We start from the raw sequence: 20,757 nt of genomic DNA on the forward strand, positions 1-20,757 counted from the left end.
GCCTTCCCATGTCCATGTGATGCCTCTCTAGCCTGGAGGTAGAGTTCATGTCCCAGGGAAACCCGTAGTCATAGGCTAGAATGAGAGAGTCGAGAACAGCAGCCTAGAAGTGTCGCCAGGCAGAGTAAAGGCTCCAGTTTGGGCCCGCAGCTTCTGGTTAGGGGTGTGCAGTGTTACCGACCCCAAGTCGTTGCCGGGCTCCGGGACTCGCCGATCCCGTCACGCGTGCGTGGAGCATACGTGTGGACGTGCCCCCGATAGCTCGGTGCTCAGAAGCCTAGGCAGGAGCCGAACACGAGAGAGAGACCAGTGCCTTGGCCGGGGCACTGCACACTTCCCCCTGCGGCCCGGCCCCTCTGTCGTGGGTCTCCGTGAAGGAAGGTGCTTGCTAGTGGGGGGCATCCAAGCGGGGGTTGAGGACGACAGGTGTGTGTTCAGAGGCAGAAGGATAGGGTGGGCAGTTACTTGTAGGCGAGCGGGTTGAGATCCAGGGTTGGTCCTCTGTAAGTCTCTTGAGATTACTGGGTCACATTAGAATTTCTCGATTCCGAGCACGGCGTGGAACCGGGGTGAGGCCTGGAGCTTGCTCGGGGCCTGGGCCACAGAGCCCGTGTTTCTGCCGTCCACAGCAGCGCCTGGGAGTTACGTGTTCAATAAACTTGGATTTGGCTCTACGCCTCCTTCCTCATGTGGGTGGAGTACGTTAGGGCAGTGAGGGGTTAGAGACACCGGGCCTCCTGAGTGGGATCGCCCCCCTCTGGCTTCCTTGCTCCGTGCATCTAGGGGGCTGCCCGTTCAGTGGGTCCTCAGTTCACCGTAGCCCTTCCTCTATCACGTGCTGTTGCCCTGTTTTTAAAAATTCAACTTGGAGATCTAATTTACTTACAGTAAAATAAACCCATTTTAAGTATGGTTTGAAGAGATTCGACATGTTTACCTACCCGTATCGTCAACACCACAGTTAAAATACAGAACATGACTGTCACCTGTACAAGGTCTCCTGTCCTCTCCCCGGCCGTCCCTGTCCCTCCCCAGCTGCTGGAGAGCACGGACCTTTCTGTCACTGCAGATCCGATTGGACTTCCCAGGGACGAGTGTGAGTGGACTCCTACTGGCGTGTCCTCTGTTTCTGGCTCCTTTTACTCGGTTCGTGCTTTTAAGTTGCAGGTTAATGTAGTTCATAACTTTTGTCCCAATTAGCACCTGCTGTATGATACACTACAATGTGTCTCCCTCCCCCCCCCGATATAATTTGGGTTGTTTCTAGTTTCTGGCTGCCACAAAACCTTCTGCACATTTGGGTACAAGTCTGTGTGGATATATGTTTTCTTTCCCTTGGGTAGTTACCCAGGAGTGTGATTGCTTTATCATATGATAAATGTATGTTTAACTTTATTTATTTATTTATTGAGAGGGTGGCAAGTGAGCGAGGGGCAGAGAGAGAGAGAGGGAGAGAGAGAGAGAGAGAGAGAGAGAAGTGGGGCTCACCTGGGCTCATGGTCACCCGCAGCCGGACTCGAGCCCACCTGCTGTGGGACTCGAACTCAGGAACTGTGAGATCATGACCTGAGCCGAAGTCAGATGCTTAACCACTGAGCCACCCAGGCACTGTGTTTAACTTTATAAAGACTGCCAGATGGTCCCCAAAGTGGTTGTGCCGTCGTTTACACTTCCACTGGCAATGTAGAAGTTTCATTCGTTCATATCTTAATCTGAACTTGGTGTGTAATGTATTTAAGTATGATTTCGTATGATTCTAGTACAAGTGCTGTTGATTATCTTTTCATGGACTTATTGGTCGTTTGTAGATCTTCTTTTGTGAAATGTGTGAATTTTTTGACTTTTTTTTTTTTTTATTGGTTTATCTTATTGAGTTGTAAGAGTTCTTTTTATATTCTGGATACAAGTCCTTTGTCAGATATATGTATTGCAAATGTTTTTTCCTACTCTGTGGCTTGTCTTTTTGTTTTCTTAGTTGTGTTTATTAATTTAATTTAATTTATTTTTTTTAAGTAACCTGTACCCCTGTGTGGGGCTCAAACTCACGACCCCAAGATCAGGAGACTCCACTGACTGAGGCGGCCACGTGCCTCTCTTAGTGGTATCCTTGAAGAACAAAAGTTTTTCATTTTATGAAGTCCAGCCCATTTTTATCATGCTTTTTTTATGTGCTATGAAAGAAATGTTTGCCTACCTCAAAGCCATGAAGATTGAAAAAGCCAGAATTCTTCTGGAGGTTCTACATAGTTCTAGCTCTTACGTTTAAGTCTGATCCATTGTGAGTTCTGTGCACGTGAAGTTCGGTAATGAGCAAGTGCTCACGTCCTCCTATGGGCGTCAGTTTTTCTAACATCATTTCTTGCTTGAAAAAGACCATCCTCTCCCTCTTGAAGTCCTTGGCAGCTTGGTCTAAAATCATTTGACCGCGTATATTCAGTGCCATTTTTATTATTGTGTGAATGAAAAATGGATCTTACGTATTATTTCTCTGAAGGCAACTCAAGACCTCGCAGTGCTTCTGAAGTATCATAATGAACATTCATGTTCAAACTCTGGTGAATTATTTTTTAATTAAAAAATCCATTACAGAGATATGACAGATAATCGCAGTAACCCTAGACCAGGTCCGGGACTGGAGGGATAGAAATGCTATAAAGACTATTAATAGGTCAAGTGACAAAATTGGAATAGGAGTAATAGATTAGATAGAAGTTTTGCATTCATGCAAGTTTATGAAGTTGACAGTAGTACTGTGGTAACGTAAGAGAATATTCCGGTTTTTAATAGACACATTCCTAAGTGTTTAGGAGTAAAGGACCATGATATACGTAATTTACTCTCAAATGATTAAAAAAGTGTGTGTGTGTAGAGAGAGAGTTTTTGAGTGCAAATGATAGAGCAGATGTGGTAAAGTGTTAGGTAAATCTGAATGAAGGTGTCCCACTTTTGCTACCTTGAAATTACTTATTTTCAAATAAGTTTTTTCTTTTCAAATAAAAAATCCATTACGTCGACTTGTTGGATTAATATTTGCCTTTTCTAAAAAAGTAGGATTAAATGTATTAAAATAGCCATTAACTGATTTTTAAAATTTTTTTAAAAAAGCTAGGTTACTGTGCTTATCTGGGTTAAAATGTAAATAGAAATGTATTTGAAAAATAAATGGTCATTCTAGATGTAATCTACCAAATTTTTTATGTATTTAAAATTTTTTTTTAATATTTATTTATTTTTGAGAGAGAGACAGTGTGAGTGGGAAAGGGGCAGAGAGAGGGAGACACAGAGTCTGAAACAGGCTCCAGGCTCTGAGCTGTCAGCACAGAGCCTGACATGGGGCCCGAACTCACGGACCATGAGATCATGACCTGAGCCGAAGTTGGACACTTAACCGACTGAGCCACCCAGGCGCCCCATAAATTTTTTATGTATTTTATGATGATGGCTTATGTTACAAATTCTGTCTCTGAAATCCAGCTTCGAGTTCTGTTGGGTAAACTGGCCTATTTGAAATTTTCTGATGATAGTTTCTATTTCCTTACAGTACCTTTAAGTACCTAGTTTGATTGACATGTTTTAACATTATTACAGAGCCCTGTGCACCAGATCCCTTTGTATGTCTTAGACAGGAAGGCGGAATCACTGTTAAGTTCAGGCATCACTCCAGGGATTTAATGTCAATCCAACTTTGTTTTACCAAGTACTGTTTTGTATTTAATCTCTTTTCTGCCACAACAAAATCAACAGAAGAAGCCTTATAATCTGCAAGATAGAGATGATCTGTTCTAGGGAAGAAATGGGAAAGGATTCAGGGCGAAATCAGTATAGCCAGTACATTCTCATAAAGTGATGCTTAGTTCACCTTATCAATGAGAGCCATCCTGTCCATTGACTGTGGTCTTTGAGACCCATTTTGTCCACTTGCAATGGACAGTGAGAGCTATCTTGTCCACTCAGTGATGGTCAGTACGAACCATCTTGTCCACTTACCATCATCAATGAGAACCATCTTGTCCACTTGGCTTGGTCAATGTGAACCATTTTGTCTGTTTGCCATGGCCAACGAGAGCCATCTTGTCCACTTAACTGCAATCAGTGAGAACCATCTATCCATTTGCCATGGTCAACGAGAGCCATCTTGTCCACTTAACTGCGGTCAGTGAGAGCCATCTATCCATTTGCCATGGTCAACGAGAACCATCTTGTCCACTTAACTGCGGTCAGTGGGAGCCATCTATCCAGTTGCCATGGCCAATGAGGGCCATCTTGTCCACTTAACTGCGATCAGTGGGAGCCATCTATCCATTTGCCATGGTCAACGAGAACCATCTTGTCCACTTAACTGCGGTCAGTGGGAGCCATCTATCCATTTGCCATGGTCAACGAGAACCATCTTGTCCACTTAACTGCGGTCAGTGAGAGCCATCTATCCATTTGCCATGGCCAACGAGGGCCATCTTGTCCACTTAACTGCGATCAGTGAGAACCATCTATCCATTTGCCATGGTCAACGAGGGCCATCTTGTCCACTTAACTGCGATCAGTGAGAACCATCTATCCTTTTGCCATGGTCAACGAGGGCCATCTTGTCCACTTAACTGCGGTCAGTGAGAGCCATCTATCCATTTGCCATGGTCAGCGAGGGCCATCTTGTCCACTTAACTGCGGTCAGTGGGAGCTATCTATCCATTTGCCATGGTCAACGAGGGCCATCTTGTCCACGTAACTGCGGTCAGTGAGAGCCATCTGTCTATTTGCCATGGTCAACGAGAACCATCTTGTCCACTTAATTGCAGTCAGTGAGAGCCATCTATCCATTTGCCATGGTCAATGAGAGCCATCTTGTCCACTTACCATGGTCAATGAGAGCCATATCGTGTCCGTTTACTGTTGTCAGTGAGACCCATGTCGTCCACTTGCCATGGTTAGTGAGAGCCATCTTGTCCACAGGGGGGACCCATTGGTGGTTTATCTCACCACTTGTCACTTTTAGTGTCTTAATTGACTTAGTTCAGGGACTTGCTTTTCTTCATTTCTAGTCCTACAGTGAAGTTAAATACACATTTACACACAGTATATTCTACTTCAGTAAATCTCATTACAACCTGGATCCAGACCACCCCTAATTTAGTCTTTTCAGTTCTGCTTTTTTATTATCTGTCTTGTTGCACATTGCTGTCATTTGCTGATTACTTTTGAGCTTATGCATTTGAAAATATGAATTTTCTGACTTCTCCAGAATGTTCTTGATGGATAGAACTATCTTAAATCTTGCCATTATTCGTGCGGTATTTTCTTCAGGATTCCCTCTGTAGCATAGTTTTAAAGTTCACTGTTCTTGACCATATTAACTGTGGTTGATCTAGACAGAACATAATGACTATGTGGATGGAGCTCCAAACCGTGATTTTGAGCTCATGTTTATTTCCCAATGAGGACATCCTAATTCCAGATAATAAGCAAAGCAATGGAAAAGAGGGTTGTCTTGTCTTTTACCTGTCATTGGGTTGTGACCTTGCCTCATAGATTCTCCTGATATGGATGCTTGCTCCTGAAAGGACTCCACTCTTTTTCAGGGGCCTGTTACGTAGCTCTCATTAACGGTGGTGAGTGGGCACCTCGGAGGTGGGGGGTCCACCAGGGGTCCAGGGACCCTGCTTCCGGAGCCAAATCACTGCCACTTCAGTGCACCTTCAGCTTCCCTGCGCAGTGACCTTGCTGGGCATCTCTCAATGATAACAAAGTTTCAGTCACAGAATGTTTTGTTTTGTTTTTTAATGGAAGAAACAAACAGCTCCTTTTAGAGAAAAATATGAAATTAATAACTTAAAATGCTTTTAGAAGGTTCAAAACATTAACTTCTTAAAATGTCAGTCTCCACAATGACAGAAATTTGCATTTTATTTAAAAAAAATTTTTTTTTTCAACGTTTTTAATTTATTTTTGGGACAGAGAGAGACAGAGCATGAACGGGGGAGGGGCAGAGAGAGAGGGAGACACAGAATCGGAAACAGGCTCCAGGCTCCGAGCCATCAGCCCAGAGCCTGACGCGGGGCTCGAACTCACGGACCGCGAGATCGTGACCTGGCTGAAGTCGGACGCTTAACCGACTGCGCCACCCAGGCGCCCCAGAAATTTGCATTTTAAAGTTTCACTTTTTTACATTTTCTAACTTTTTTTGAGATCACAGGCCCCTTTGAGAATCTCTGGATTCCTGGGATTCAGACAGCTTCTTCAAGCCTGTGAATGAACTTCCAGCACCCAGGTTATGATTTCTGCTCTTTGGTGCTCCGCAAGGTCTTTGCATTAGCGCCTGTCACAAAAGGGAATAGGAAGTTGACTGTTGGTTACAGCAGACTTCAGGCTGTCGAGGTCTGCTGTGCGACAAAGGAAGGAGTGAAGGAAGGAAGGAAGTCCAAAGTAAGACGAAGCATTCTTTCATAAGCTCCAGTCTCATTGAGCTATTTTGTCTGAAGCTGGTTCTTACGCGTTCAGCTTTCCTGTTTGTCGGCTCCTAGAAACTTCCGCTATCTACCTGCCCACCCTCAGTGTGCGGAGTTTGAGGCGGTTGGGAAAATACGTCTAATGTAAAAGGCGTCTGGGCAGGGAAAACAGGGTAGCAGACTAACATGGCAGGGCAGGACGAGGACAGAGCAGAGCCCGCCATTCACGAAAGGCCCATTAGCCAGAGGAACGAGGGAGGCCTCAATCTGTCGTGGAAGTCACAGGGCCTCTGAGACGTGCGATCACAACCAGTGAGGTTTCCTGAGAGGTGCAGCCTTTCCTGACACAGAGACCTAAGAGAAGCTGCCGCTTCAGACCTTCACCGAGAGTACGTTCTCCAGCCGTCTCTATGAGAGCGGCCTGTGCCGAGAGTGTGGAGCCCAGACGCACAGTCCCTTGGGTGGATCCCAAGAGAACACCGAGCACACGGGTAGCCTTCCGACCATCTGTTGTGACGTAGTAATAAAATTTAGATCACTCAGAAGCATGAATATACACTATATACCCGTTAGGTTATCTTTCAAAATAACAAGCACCCAGTTTTGAGATTCGGCAGCGGAAGATTCTTGGTTGATCGTGTTGGGTGTTCAGTTAAAAGCAGTTCATATCTTTTGACAGCCATTTAAGGGGAGAATAGGCTCACAGGGGCTTCGTGGGACTTTCAAGGAGCTGGCCACTGTAACATGTTGGCCACGCTGAGGTGGGCCGAGGGGAGCCATGGACAGACCCGGGCTTCCTCGGGAACCCTCAGGGCATGCCATGACACGGCCGTGGAGCAGGGCTGTGTGGTAGTCTTAGCCTGGAAGGGTTTTAAAAGAGTTGTGTGTGGTGGGATTTAAGAAGTAAAAGTAAGTGAAAAACAATAGCAAAAAACAAAGCACCTCGTTAAAAGCACATTTCAAAGTGTCAGAGTTCACACGGGCGTGGTCCTTGTCCCTCCCCCAGCTCCTGCTTAATTCTTCCTCAGTATAAGCTGAGTTCTTTCCAGGAAATAGTCGGTTGGTCTGACCTGCATTTATATTTATTTTTTTAGTTTAAACTCAAATTAGTTTACATACAGTGTGGTCTTGGCTTCAGGAGTAGAACCCAGGGATTCATCGCTCCCATGTAACACCCAGGGCTCAGGCCAACAAGCGTCCTTCCGCATGCCCGACACCCATCTTCCCCACCTCCCAACCCCCTACCTCCAGCAACCCTCAGTTTGTTCTCTGTATCGGAGAGTCTCTTACGGTCTGCCTCTCTCTCTGTATCTTATTTTCCTTTCCCTTGCCCTGTGTTCATCTGTTGGCTTTTCTCAAGTTCCACATATGACATCTGTCTTTCTCTGACCGACTTACTTCGCTTAGCATAACACCCTCCATTTCCGTCCACATTGTTGCAAGTGACAAGGTTTCGTTCTTTTTAATTGCCGAGTAATACTCCATTCACATCTTCTTTGTGCATTCATTTGTTGACGGACAGTTGGGCTCTCTCCATACTTTGGCTGTTGTCAATAGCGCTGCTGTAAACATTGAGGTGCATGTGCCTCTTTGAGTCAGCATTTTTGTATCCTTTCTGACCAGCATTTAGAAAGTGGGATCAGTTGCCATTTGAGGCTTGTTCTAGGATACGATGACCAGAATCTCAAGAATACTTTTGAGTCATAATTCATCCATCCATTCATTCATTCATTCAGAGACGGCATGAGCAGGGGAAGAGGGGAGAGAGAATCCCCAAGCAGGCCTCACACTGTCAACACAGACCCTGATGTGGGGCTCGAACTCAAGAACCATGAGATCATGACCTGAGCCAAAATCAGGAGTCAGCCGCTTAACCAAGACTGAGCCACCCAGGGGCCCCATTGAGTTGTGATTTTTTTCTAGATGTTTATTTTTGAGAGAGACCGAGTGCGAGCAGGGGAGGGGCAGAGAGAGGGAGACACAGAATCCGAAGCGGGCTCCAGGCTCGGAGCTGTCAGCACAGAGCCCGACGTGGGGCTCGAACTCGCCACCTGCGAGATCGTGGCCTGAGCTAAAGTCCGCGCTTACCTGACTGAGCCGCCCAGGCCTCCTGTGTTGTGATCTGTAACAGCAAACAGATGCGCAGTTTGTGTGTGTCACCAGGTGATGACACCTCTCTGAAAAGACATGGAGTCAGAACCCCTCGTTTTGCTTCATTTAGGATTTCCCTGTGGTCTGTCCAGGACTGGTTCCTGCAGGTCTCACCCTTGGGTGTTGTCGTGCATGAGCGTCAGACCCAGGGCGACCCCGAGCTCTGTGTTTCCGAAGCTGCAGCTGTGGGGGATGCCCCTCCTCCCTGCCTCTGACAGGAGCCAGACTCTCTCTTGTTGTTTCTGGGAGATTTCTCCCCAAGGTGATGGAGCATAACAGTGATTATTCATGACGCTGGTTCTGGGACAAGATGTTGCTTGAAAGATCTAGGTTTGCAGCTTGCCCCACAGTCTCCGTGTGTGGGCGGGGGTGTCCGTAGAAGGTTCTCTGTGTGCGGGCAGGAGGGCCCCTAGAAGGCTCACCGTGTGGGCAGGGGTGCCCCCAGAAGGTTCTCTGTGTGTGGTGAGGGGCGCCCCGAGAAGGTTCTCTGTGTGTGGGCAGGGGCACCCCGAGAAGGTTCACCATGAGGGCAGGGGTGCCCCCAGAAGGTTCTCTGTGTGTGGGCAGGGGGGCTCCTAGAAGGTTCACCGTGCGGGTAGGGGTGCCCCAAGAAGGTTCTCTGTGTGTGGTGAGGGGCGTTCCTAGAAGGTTCTCTGTGTGTGGGCAGGGGGGGCCCTTAGAAGGTTCACCATGTGGGCAGGGGCGCCCCGAGAAGGTTCTCTGTGTGCGGGCAGGAGGGCCCCTAGAAGGCTCACCGTGTGGGCAGGGGTGCCCCCAGAAGGTTCTCTGTGTGTGGTGAGGGGCGCCCCGAGAAGGTTCTCTGTGGGCAGGGGTACCCCGAGAATGTTCACCATGAGGGCAGGGGTGCCCCCAGAAGGTTCTCTGTGTGTGGGCAGGGGGGCCCCTAGAAGGTTCACCGTGTGGGCAGGGGTGCCCCAAGAAGGTTCTCTGTGTGTGGTAAGGGGCGTTCCTAGAAGGTTCTCTGTGTGTGGGCAGGGGGGCCCTTAGAAGGTTCACCATGTGGGCAGGGGCGCCCCGAGAAAGTTCTCTGTGTGCGGGCAGGGGCGCCCTTAGAAGGTTCACCGTGTGGGCAGGGGCGCCCCGAGAAGGTTCTCTGTGTGGGGGCAGGGGCGCCCCTAGAAGGTTCACCGTGCGGGCAGGGGCGCCCCAAGAAGGTTCTCTGCGTGTGGGCAGGGGCGCCCTGAGAAGGTTCTTGCGGGGGCGTCCGTAGAGGCGGAAGGGGCCGCGGTCTGGGCTCCCTGGGGACCGTGGCCACAGTGCTCAGGGAACACTGAAGCGCACAGGTGAGGACCGGCCGTGAGGGGTGCTTCTGGCGACAGAAGGCCTTCCGGTTCCTTGTGTCTGGTGTGTATTCGCAGATTCTGGCTGAGGGGGGTCCCCCCGGGGTCTGCGGTGCTCAGCGTTGCTTTCCTTCCAGCAGAAAGGGGCCGCCGCAGGGCGGGGGGCAGCCCCGCGGTTGCTCAGGGCTCTGGGCTGCACGGCGCTTCTCCCCCCAGGGAGGCCGTGGGCGTCTCAGCCCAGAGTCAGCCCCAGTTCCCGGCCTCGCCAGCCCCGATCGGCCGGCGTCAGTGGGCCGGACGGAGACTTCTGACGGTGACAGAAACGTTAGCTGGACTGCTGGCTGCTTACTGACGCTTACCCCGCCCGCCCCCGCCCCCCGGCCATGGCCTGCTCAGAGACCCCCCTCTGGCAGTGTGTCCAGCCCGGCGACCCCAGGCCGCGTTGGGGTGGTGGGCAGTCGCGAATGTGGCATTTCCCTCTGCGGACGCTCGGGTGGAGATGGCGTACGTCCCCAAGAAGGGGACAGGATCACTGGTGGCCTCTCGTGCACCTGCTCCTTCTCCTCCAGTCTCTGAGCTCACCTGTGTGTCTCTCCCCGAGGCTAAGCGGGTGCTGGTGGCTGTTGTGGGCGTTGACGAGAAGGGGCGGCCTCTCTGTTCAGCACGAGGGCGGCAGGTGTCAGGAAGGGCATGTTCTACCGTCATGTCAGGTGACCTGTAACCCGGGTCACCAGCGACAGGAAGGCCTGCTTCCCCGTTCTGTTCCGTGTGGTGAGGGATTTACGTTCAGACAGGACTTGGGTGGGGGTGGGGGGATCCTGCAGTTACTCAGGGCGTTCGGGGAGAGCGGGGTTAGGTCTGATGTTTAGTGTCGCCAGATGGTCTTGAAGCGGGGCTTCTGGCTCCGGGAAGGATTACTTTATTTTCTTGCACACAGTTTTCTCAAGTGATACTTTCTGTAAAAAAGTTGTCAGGCTATCCTGATTCTTGCTTCATTGTCGTAAATATTATCCTGTGTCCTGAAAGAACGCAGTATTTGTCTTTCATCAACATCCGATAAGAGATTTAATACAGCTCCCCTCCCTCCCCCTCCCTCCCCCTCCCTCCCCCTCCCTCCCCCTCCCACACAGGCTTCTGTCTGGCCCCTTAGGGACATCTGAGAGTGATGGGGGGAGTGGGCAGCAGGGTGTCATTTCTCCGCATAATCTCCTAGGGAACCCTTTCTCCCCAGCCTCACCCTTCCAGGAAGCTTCAAGTATTAATCGAAAGACTCCCCCACCCCAGTAATTATTAAGGCAAGATAGCTAAAGATCCAGTGTTAATTTGGCTTTAGATTATTCTAGCAAGTCAGTGTGGGGGTTTATAGATTGTTTGAGCCTCTTGGTCCTTGTGAAGCTCTCTCGTTGTCGAGGGAGCTTGTGGAGCAGAATTGCTTTACGGCTTTGCTTGGTTATGATTAAGGAAAAGTGCGGAGAGAAGGAGTTTATGACACGGGAGCCAAACGCCACGAATGTATGCCGTGGGGTAGCACGGGCTCTGTTTCGGTCCTTACCTTCTTAGATAGGTTGAAGGGTGTTACAGAAGCGGCGAGGCGGGTTACAGAACAGTGTGGGCGGGTGATTTCATCAAAGGAAACCCTCTGCTTTGTGTCTTCTAGAACGTCGTTCTCTCAGGAGGCTCCACAATGTTCAGGGACTTCGGACGTCGACTGCAGAGAGATTTAAAACGAGTGGTCGATGCCAGGCTGAGACTCAGCGAAGAGCTCAGCGGTGGCCGGATCAAGGTAGGAGGCGTCTCCGGGCCCCGAGCGCGCCTGGCTGTGCTCCCTCCCACAGAGCCCGAGGAGCCGGCCGGCCAGCTGGGGAGCCCGCACCAGGGTTCAAGTCCCTTCCCCAGCCGCACCGTGAGATCACACTCGGGGGTCGCTGCTGCCGAACTCATCCCAAGAGTGTCGTTAAGGCTGGTGTCCCTACTGGGGTGGCACCAACCACTTAGTGACCCACCCCTGCCGGCGCTTTCTTTGTGATGACCAGGATCTACCGGGTTGGGACCAGTTGACAGTGAGGGTCTTTTATGTTTTTTTGGAGGTGTTCTCACGAAACTAAAGTAAGCACCCTTAGTGGGGAGTCTCGGTGTGTTACCCGAAGGTAATCATTGACGAGCTGCAGAGTTTCCCTGGGCTTCCGGGCAGGGCTGGGCCTCGGTGTAGATGGGAGCAAATGCACACCCTCTGGCCTGGTGGAGTGACTGGTGGCAGCTCTCTCACGGTGTTTTCGGGACGCTTGGCATTAGTTCTGTGACGCTGAAACATCTAATTGGATTAGTAACAAAAAATCAACTGGGTTAGTTGCTTGGATTTCTTACTGTTTCAAACGCCTTTAGTTTCGTGAAAGATAACCCTTCCTTGATGTGGGCGCTTTGTTCTCTGCACCATCCCCGCTGGGGGCTGGGGCTGGGGGCGTTTGGCCGAGACCCTTCCTGTCAGAGGCTGTGTGTGGCCGATGCCACCACTGAGGCACTAGAACATCGGGGATGGGCCTCGAGCTGTCAGCTGGGAGGAGGCCCCTTGACGGTCAGCACTCAGGGCGGAGCTGTCCTCTTGCCTGCTGAGCGGTTGCTGGGTGACCAGTCAACCGCCCTGGTGACTCAACGTCCCTTACTCTCTTTCGCAGCCTAAGCCCGTGGAGGTTCAGGTGATAACGCATCATATGCAGCGCTATGCGGTGTGGTTTGGAGGCTCGATGCTGGCCTCGACTGTAAGTCCTTTTCTAGATTGTTGTCTGTTTTCATTTCTGCGTTCTCTGTCGAGTTGGGATGAACGTTGCCCTGTGAAGGTTAAATAGTGCGTGGCTCTCAACAGTTGCACTTTTAATTCTGTGATGTATAAGAACCGTCTTAATGGTAACGTCCATCGCACGGCTAATCCTTCCTAATTAGGGCTTGCAGACAGTGTGGGTAAGCGGGATCCCAAAATAACCTCACACACCTTGCGTCAGTCATTGATTCCCATGACTGCCCCAAGTAGTTTTTACTCTTCTCCTCACTCGGTGACGAGCTAGTGAGTCGCCATTGTAGGGTGAGCGTGTGGTTGGTTCGAGCGGAGGGTGAACACGTTGAAGAACCGAAGTGACCTCCGTCCGTAGTCGGGCCTCAGAGGGCGAGAACCTCACCACCGGGGTCTCCTTTGCGTGACGGTTTACTAGTCCTGTTCCTTTCCGGAAGGTGTCTGTATCGCTCCTAACCGCTGCCTCCCCTAGCCCGAGTTCTTTCAGGTGTGCCACACCAAGAAGGACTACGAGGAGTATGGCCCCAGCATCTGCCGCCACAACCCCGTCTTCGGAGTCATGTCCTAGTGTTCGCGTCGACGGCGTCTCCTGGTCACGCGGCGCCGGGCTGAGACCGCAGCTCCTGTACATAGTGGCGTCCAGTGTCGATGTCGAGAAGCGTGCTTGCATCGCCGAATGCATGAGGCGGTTCCGTGCACGCCCCCCGTGTGCCCGCCGTCCGACGGCCGCCCTCCCTCCCCGCGCCCTCCCCGCCTCCCCGCCTCCCCGCCTCCGAGCTTCTAGTCCGCGGAGAATTCTGAAGGAATTCACCTGCGACTTTAAAAATGGTGAGGAAATCCCCCCCAGAAGATGGCGCAAACTGGTCCCCGCGGGAAAGAATATGGGGCTGCACCCCCTTTCCCTCCCGGCCTATTTTTGTAAATAAAACGTTATAAACTTGAAATACAAATTGATGTTTATATTTCCTATTATTTTGTATTTCCTGGTATTTGGTACAACTGGCCGAGCCTAAGCACGAATAGATTTTGGTGTCTTGGAGTTGCTGTAAAAACGTTTCTACTTGTGAGGCATGTTCTGATGTGTCTGTAGGCAAACAAAACAAAACAGCAAACTTTTTTGCCACATGTTTGCTAGAAAATGATCACGCTTTATTGGCGTCACATTAAACGCTGTTGTACGAGAATCATTACAGATAATGTATCTCTTCGTTTTCCTGTTTGACCTTTCTGGAACTGTTTTATAGAAGACGCTGGTTTGCCGTTGGAGTTTTGGATGAAATGCTACCGTGCACCGTTGTAATAAAAGCGGTTAGACTCTTTATACAGATTCCCTGTCGTGCTGTGCTGGTCTTTCCGTCTCCCCTTTGGGCTCATGCTGGTTCCAAAGGGTGTTGCGGTTTGTCTCCCGTCACCGGAGGATTTGGTGATCGGTACCAAGTCCGCGGAAGGACGTTTCCCAAAACGACGGGGACCGCCTGCCATCAGTGTCCACTCGGTCACCAGCGGCGCCCCGGATGCTCACGTGAGGGGCTCTGGATGCGGGGCGGGGAGGGTGCTTCTGCGGATTTCCAGCATCCCTTCCTTGGAACCCAGAACTCATCGCTGAGCTTTGAGTGGTTGCTCTGACGTTTGCTGAGTAGGTTGCTGGCTTAAAAGGTACTTGGCGAAAGTAAGAGATGTAGTGTTGCCCCGTTCTTCATGTAATGCGTTCCGTTTGACACTGTTACGGTACTTCTTCCAAGTCACGAAGTAGGTTTTATTCTCTGAAGCTTAGCCTTCATAAAGAAACATTTAGTTTTATTATTTAAGTTTAGAAACGAGGTTGAGAACAGCAGTAAGTTCCCAGCGTGGTGAAATCTGAGTTTCCTCTGCCCGAGGCCGTCCCTGCCTGGTTCCTCCCATCCAAGTACTAACCAGGCCCGACCCTGCTTAGCTTCCGAGATCAGACGAGATCGGGCGCGTTCAGGGTGGTATGGCCGTAGGCCGTCCCCGCCTGGTTCCTGATTAACTGTCAGCGACCCCAGACCCTCGTCTCCTCACTGGGGACTTTCAGACCACTCAGTTCTTACTTTGTCCAAACAAACAGCTTCTCTGCTTTCCCTCGGTGGCCTGCTGCTTCTCAGGACCTCTGGTCTGTTCTGGTTTCGTGTGGTTTCTCCAGCCACTCTGTCGCACTGAGTTCCGGGCCGGTCTGTCTGCCTTCACGCACACCCATGCGTCCGACACGTGGCAGCGGGAGCGCCACATGTCCTTCCACGTGGAACTTTGCTAAGTGGGGACCGTGCGTGACCTTCCTTAATCTTAACAACAGCTCTTGGAAATTGGCATCACTGTTCTCCCCATTTTCCAGATAGGAAACCGTGGCTGAAAAGAATTCAGTGCGTGCCTACCAGCAGGTAGGAAGCAGAGAAGGCATTACTGATGTAAAGTGTGCTTTCCTGATTCTTGTAAAAGGAGGAGGAGAACTGCGACCAGCCGGGGGAGCGGGGGTCCAACCCGATGGCGTGAGCCCGGGCAGTGATTTCATGAGATGCTGGAATAAAAAGAGTTTGGAGACAGCCGCAGGAGCTAGAAAACATTCCCCCTCTCATCCACATCCCTTGGTATGGAATGTGTTCTAGGAAGCTACTGACACAGGATTTATAGCATGTTTTGATGTTGCGTTATTTTCATTTTTGTTCATAACGTTTTGCTCATGTTTCTTTTTTTTTTTTTTTTAATGTTTATTTGTTTTTGAGACAGAGACAGAGCATGGATGGGGGAGGGGCAGAGAGAGAGACACACACAGAATCCGAAGCAGGCTCCAGGCTCCGAGCTGTGAGCACAGAGCGCGACGCGGGGCTCAAACTCACGGACCGTGAGATCATGACCTGAGCTGAAGTCGGCCGCTTAACTGACGGAGCCACCCAGGCGCCCCGCTAATACTGTTTCATCATGTGCGTGGACTTTGTTGTATTTCACAAGGCAAGTAAAAGAGTTTGAGCACTTAGAGCCATAATGGGCCCACAGTAAGTGTTCAATAAGTTTTAGCCATTGTTATTCTGTTTATAAAGCAATTATCGTAGGGGCGCCTGGGTGGCTCCGTCGGCTAAGCGTCCGAATTCAGCTCAGGTCACGATCTTGCAGTTTGTGAGCTCGAGCCCCGGGTCGGGCTCTGTGCTGACAGGTCAGAGCCTGGAGCCTGCTTCGGATTCTGTGTCTCCCCCTCTGTCTGCCCCTTCCATGCTCATGCTCTGTCTCTCTCTGTCTCTCAATCATAAGTTTTAAAAAAACATTAACAAAATTTAAAGCAGTTATTGTGTCCTGAGAGCCCTACTCGTCACAATTGCATTAAAAAATAGTTTTGGTGGGGGAAGGGAATTTTCGGTTCATGCATTCAATGGCCTTCAGAACTTTCAGTAAGAAGATATATATTTTTTTTAACGTTTATTTATTTTTGAGACAGAGACAGAGCATGAACGGGGGAGGGTCACAGAGAGAGGGAGACACAGAATCTGAAACAGGCTCCAGGCTCTGAGCTGTCAGCACAGAGCCCGACGCGGGGCTTGAACCCACGGACCGTGAGATCATGACCTGAGCCGAAGTCGGACGCTTAACCGACTGAGCCACCCAGGCGCCCCAAGAAGATATTTTTAAAAAAAGATCTCCGTGTAGAGTTGTAGGATCTAAACGTCACCTGGCCTCTTCTTAGCATCGCATTGCTGATACAATCGAATCACTTTAACATCCGTACAAAAGCCACCGCTGCCTGCACTGCTGCTGTCCCCCTGCCCAGCTCTGTGCTCTGAGCCGCTCTTTTCATAACCAGCACGAGGACATCTTTGGTTTGGGTTATGCTTGTTCCACAGGCACGCCTCAGGTGAATGCACCGAGACTGGCTGTCACTGGGTGGTCGCGGCGGCAGGTGTGGGCGCCCTGGAGTGAGCGACCCCCAGAAGGGCTCCCTTCCTTCGGAGGGCTCCGGCATCCCCTCTGGACGAAGCCTCTTCCCCCGTCGGGCCAGCCCCTCCATGCTCCAGTGATGCCCTGTGGCCCTCCCTGGACTGAGGTCCTTGAAAATAGGGGACTGATCTTTGTACCCCCGGGGACCTTCCAATGCCTGGCACACGGTATCTGCCCAGTACCTTTTGAGATAAATTCCCGTTCACACGGAGACTCCCTCCCTGGTTTTTCCAGGCTGTGCGTGCTCTGCACTGACAAGTGTTCTGTGTTTGGGTGACCTTATATGAAACCTGGTTTTCGAGCGTCTGGGACATTCACTATCATTACCTTAAGACTTCTTTTTTTTTTCCCTTTGATTTCATTTAATTCATTTATTTTGAGAGAGACAGAGAGCAGGGGCGGGGCAGAGAGAGAGAGAGAGGGAGAGAGAGAATCCCAAGCAGGCTCTGCACTGTCCGTACAGAGCCGGACACGGGGCCAGAAGTCATGAACCGTGAAATCATGACCTGAGCCAAAACCAAGAGTCGGACGCTTAACCTACTGAGCCATCCAGGCCCCCCTTGACCTTAGGACTTGTAACGATAGAAAATCTCGTTCCGGACGGAGACTCTGGTAGATGTGCCGTGTGCCGAAAGGTGGGTATGTCATGTTGTCACGTGTCTCGGAAGGTGGGCTTCCCTGAACGATGGTTACCGCCTGCACTGGAATCGACAAGGGTCCAGTGGAGGAAATTGCCCCGCACAGATCTTGAAGACCTCGGTATATTGTACGGTAGTTAATACTTCCTTCTCCAACTTAACCAATGTGAATAACGAGCTCTTGTGTGACCGAACTCCTGATCGTTTCGTGATTAATTCATTCTTTACGATCCCTCCATTCTATCTCATTTGTAAAAATTAACACTAGTGCAGACAAGCTTGTGGGGTTTAATCAGGTGCACAGCTCATTTACAACCACGCGAGAGCCCCATTAAGAATATTTATCTGTTAAATAATTCTTTACTTAATTGGAGAATATTTCATAACGTTTCGTTTAAAAGTAGCTGTCAGGCTTGTTAAGGAGCAATGTAAATTGATTGGCAAAATAATTGCGTGGGGCTCTAATTGGCGATTACGTCAGTTTCACACGGTCAGATGGAAATAAATCTTTTTAAAAAGGAGAAAAGAAACTATAGCTTGATATTGGTATCATGGAAGATTTTTCTCATGTTAAGATGTTAGTTCCTTCTGCCCTGTGTTACGTCTCAAAAGTAAGCGGCTATTTATTCCCCGGTTGACTTTTACCCTTTTTTTAGCTCGGCAGGGGGTGCCATGGCTGATTTCTAATTACGTGTGTATGCACAAATATATATTAGTTTAATGGTATTTGCTACTGAAAACTTCAGAACTTTTTAATTGATAAAAATGAATATAACTTTAAATTATGAAAAAATTAATAATTAAAAACTTAAGGGGTTTATGGTGTCAAAATAGAAATGACATGTCCTGGCTGTATTTTCAGTATTAAGGGGTCAGATCAGCCGTCACAGTTGATCAGAGCTCCATTTAACTCCCTCTTGGCCACGTTAACACTTACTGCAGATGTATTCTGAGTAGTTTCCCACCAGATACCCTTTGGCCTCGAGTGATCTTTCTTCGCGCTTCTGGTGTGCGCTCGGCAGCGACACCAGATGATGGAGTGTTTCGGCGAGGTGCCCTTTGTGTCATTTGCTCATCGTAGTGCGGCGGGGCTGAGAATAAGGCGGAGAGCAGATCGTCTGAGATCCCCAGTTCACGCCCTGGCACGGCGCCTGGCTGGCGGCTGGGCCACTTGGGACATGCTCACCTCCCTCTCTGCCTCCATGAGCCGTGAGCCAACGGCAACGCGGCCAGGAGCCCGTGGTCGGGGCGCCCTGCGGTGCGGAACATCCCAGAAGAGATGCTTGCTGGAAAGAGGAGAAGCGAGAGACGGCCGTGGGGGACACTGTCGTGTGAAGGAAGTGACACGAGAGTGTGGGGCTGCTCTCTCGCAACTCCAGGGGGACCCCTTCAGGCTGCCGGCTATAGAAATCGCAGCACCCTCTGTTTGTGCGGCCCATCCTTTGTGCCTCAAGTTTTTATGTTTTTTAAGTTTATGTATTTATTTCGAAAGAGAGAGACAGAGAGCAAGCAGGGAAGGGGCAGAGAGAGAGAGGGAGAGAGAGAATCCCAAGCAGGCTCTGCACTGTAAGTGAGGAGTCTGACACGGGGCTTGAACTCACGAACGACGAGACCATGACCTGAGCTGAAGTCGGACACTTAACCGACTGAGCCACCCAGACGCCCCCTCAAGGTGTTTTTTAAAACGGGAAAAGCCATCATCTGTTGATGGTTGCTGGGTTCCGGGTGCTCCGCTAAGGTCCCCACTTTGTGACTGCACATTGTCTAGGGGCCTGTGAGCCACGGTGAGAAGGGGTCCGGGAACAGGTCACAAGGGCAGTTTTCAGTGCAGCACCAACGCCTGGTGTGGAAGGCAGGGGGGACGTAAGGGTGTCCAGGATGGGGCTGGGGTGAGAGTTTTGGTCTTTCTCTTAACATATTTCAGTATATGTGCTGCCGAAGCGAGCCCAGGTCTTTCTCTTAAGAATAAAGCCCTTAAGCAAGTGAAGAGGGATGATGGGATTCGCACAGACACGCCTGGGAGGTTGTGCCCAGAGCCGTAGCTTTTCTGGAGTCACTGAGCGAACCTGGAACAGGAGAGGTGAAGTCGGCTGGACGTGAACGCTCGTCTGGAGCTGGCTAACGTATGCATGAAGGTCAGAGTCTGATGTCTTACTCTGTAAAACAGCGGGCAAAGTCGATGAGGTGTGTCAGAGGGGAATCAAATCAGAACAATCGGATACTATGATCTCTCGATGAAGGTAGGGAATAGACGTTTTGAAATTGAGGATGCAGCTTTCAGCGTAAAAACTGAAAGGTAATTTCTCTTGCTGTATTTGGAAATAGTCGGTCTTTTGCATTCTTAGCACGGTGCTTTATTTCTTTTGCAGAAAAAGAGCGACGGTGATTTGCCCGTTACCAGTGACACTTGAGAACTGTCAAAGAATTTAGGATAACAGCATGATGTAAAGTACTCCTCATAATAATTAGAAATAAGCCATCTAGGGAAATAAGTAGTGAGCTGTAAAAGTACAAACGACTAAGTGATATTTTCCACTGATGTTTCCCATCTCAGCTGGGCTAGTCTATGTGCTTGCATTTCTGATTATGTAGCCATTGTCTTGAACGAAATTAGTAGGTTTTCACATGTATTATTAGGTCTTATGTCTGCAGTAAATTAAACTTTATAGGTAATCGAAACATCATTGCGTGATATAATTACAGCTCTCTGAATTAGAGTTTAAGAAGGTTATTGCAGTAGGACGTACAACTTAAATGTCCCCTAATGGCAAAGATTAACAGCACTATAAACTTTCTAGAAATACGCGGCTCGTGCTCCTGGTTGACTGTTGAGTAACTTTTTTTAATTAAGTCTTTTTTTAAGATTCTTTTTTTTAATTTTTTTTTTTAACGTTTATTTTTGAGACAGAGAGAGAGCATGAACGGGGGAGGGTCAGAGAGAGGGAGACACAGAATCCGAAACAGGCTCCAGGCTCTGAGCTGTCAGCACAGAGCCCGACACGGGGCTCGAACTCACGGACCGAGAGATCACGACGTGAGCCGAAGTCGGACGCTCAACCGACTGAGCCACCCAGGCGCCCCTCATTTTATTTTTTAATGTTTATTTTTGAGAGAGAGACACAGAGTGCGAGCAGGGGAGGGGCAGAGAGAGAAGGAAACACAGAATCTGAAGCAGGCTCCAGGCTCTGAGCCGTCAGCACAGAGCCCGACACGGGGCTCGAACTCACGGACCGCGAGATCACGATCTGAGCCGAAGTCGGCCGCTTAACCGACTGAGCCACCTGGGCGCCTGAAGATTCTTTTTTTAAACGTAATTTCTACACCCAGCGTGAGGCTCCCACGTACACCCCCGAGTTCAAGAGTCACATGCTCTCCCAACCGAGTGAGCCAGGCGCCCCTTTTTAATTAAGTTTTTAATTTTGATTCCAGTGTAGTTAACGTGCGGTGTTACATTAGATTCACATGCACGGTCTGGTGATTCAGCAGTTCTGCACTTTACT

The 20,757-nt window shown here is 49.7% G+C and overlaps 1 protein-coding gene across 6 annotated transcripts in view; it reads left to right on the forward strand.

Annotated features, from left to right (window-relative positions):
* The window catches only part of ACTR3B (actin related protein 3B), an 89,761-nt gene extending 75,763 nt beyond the window's left edge, over nucleotides 1-13,998 (forward strand). For all 6 annotated transcript variants that reach the window (XM_049643102.1, XM_049643101.1, XM_049643106.1 and 3 more), the window contains 3 exons: nucleotides 11,550-11,675; nucleotides 12,565-12,648; nucleotides 13,150-13,998. In XM_049643102.1, the coding sequence (XP_049499059.1) occupies nucleotides 11,550-11,675; nucleotides 12,565-12,648; nucleotides 13,150-13,245 (306 nt within the window). In that variant the 3' untranslated portion in view covers nucleotides 13,246-13,998. The remainder of the gene's footprint in view (nucleotides 1-11,549; nucleotides 11,676-12,564; nucleotides 12,649-13,149) is intronic.
* The last annotated feature ends 6,759 nt before the right edge of the window (nucleotides 13,999-20,757 follow it).

This window comes from Panthera uncia, chromosome A2 (assembly GCF_023721935.1).
Source record: "Panthera uncia isolate 11264 chromosome A2, Puncia_PCG_1.0, whole genome shotgun sequence".
Lineage (NCBI taxonomy): Eukaryota > Metazoa > Chordata > Mammalia > Carnivora > Felidae > Panthera > Panthera uncia.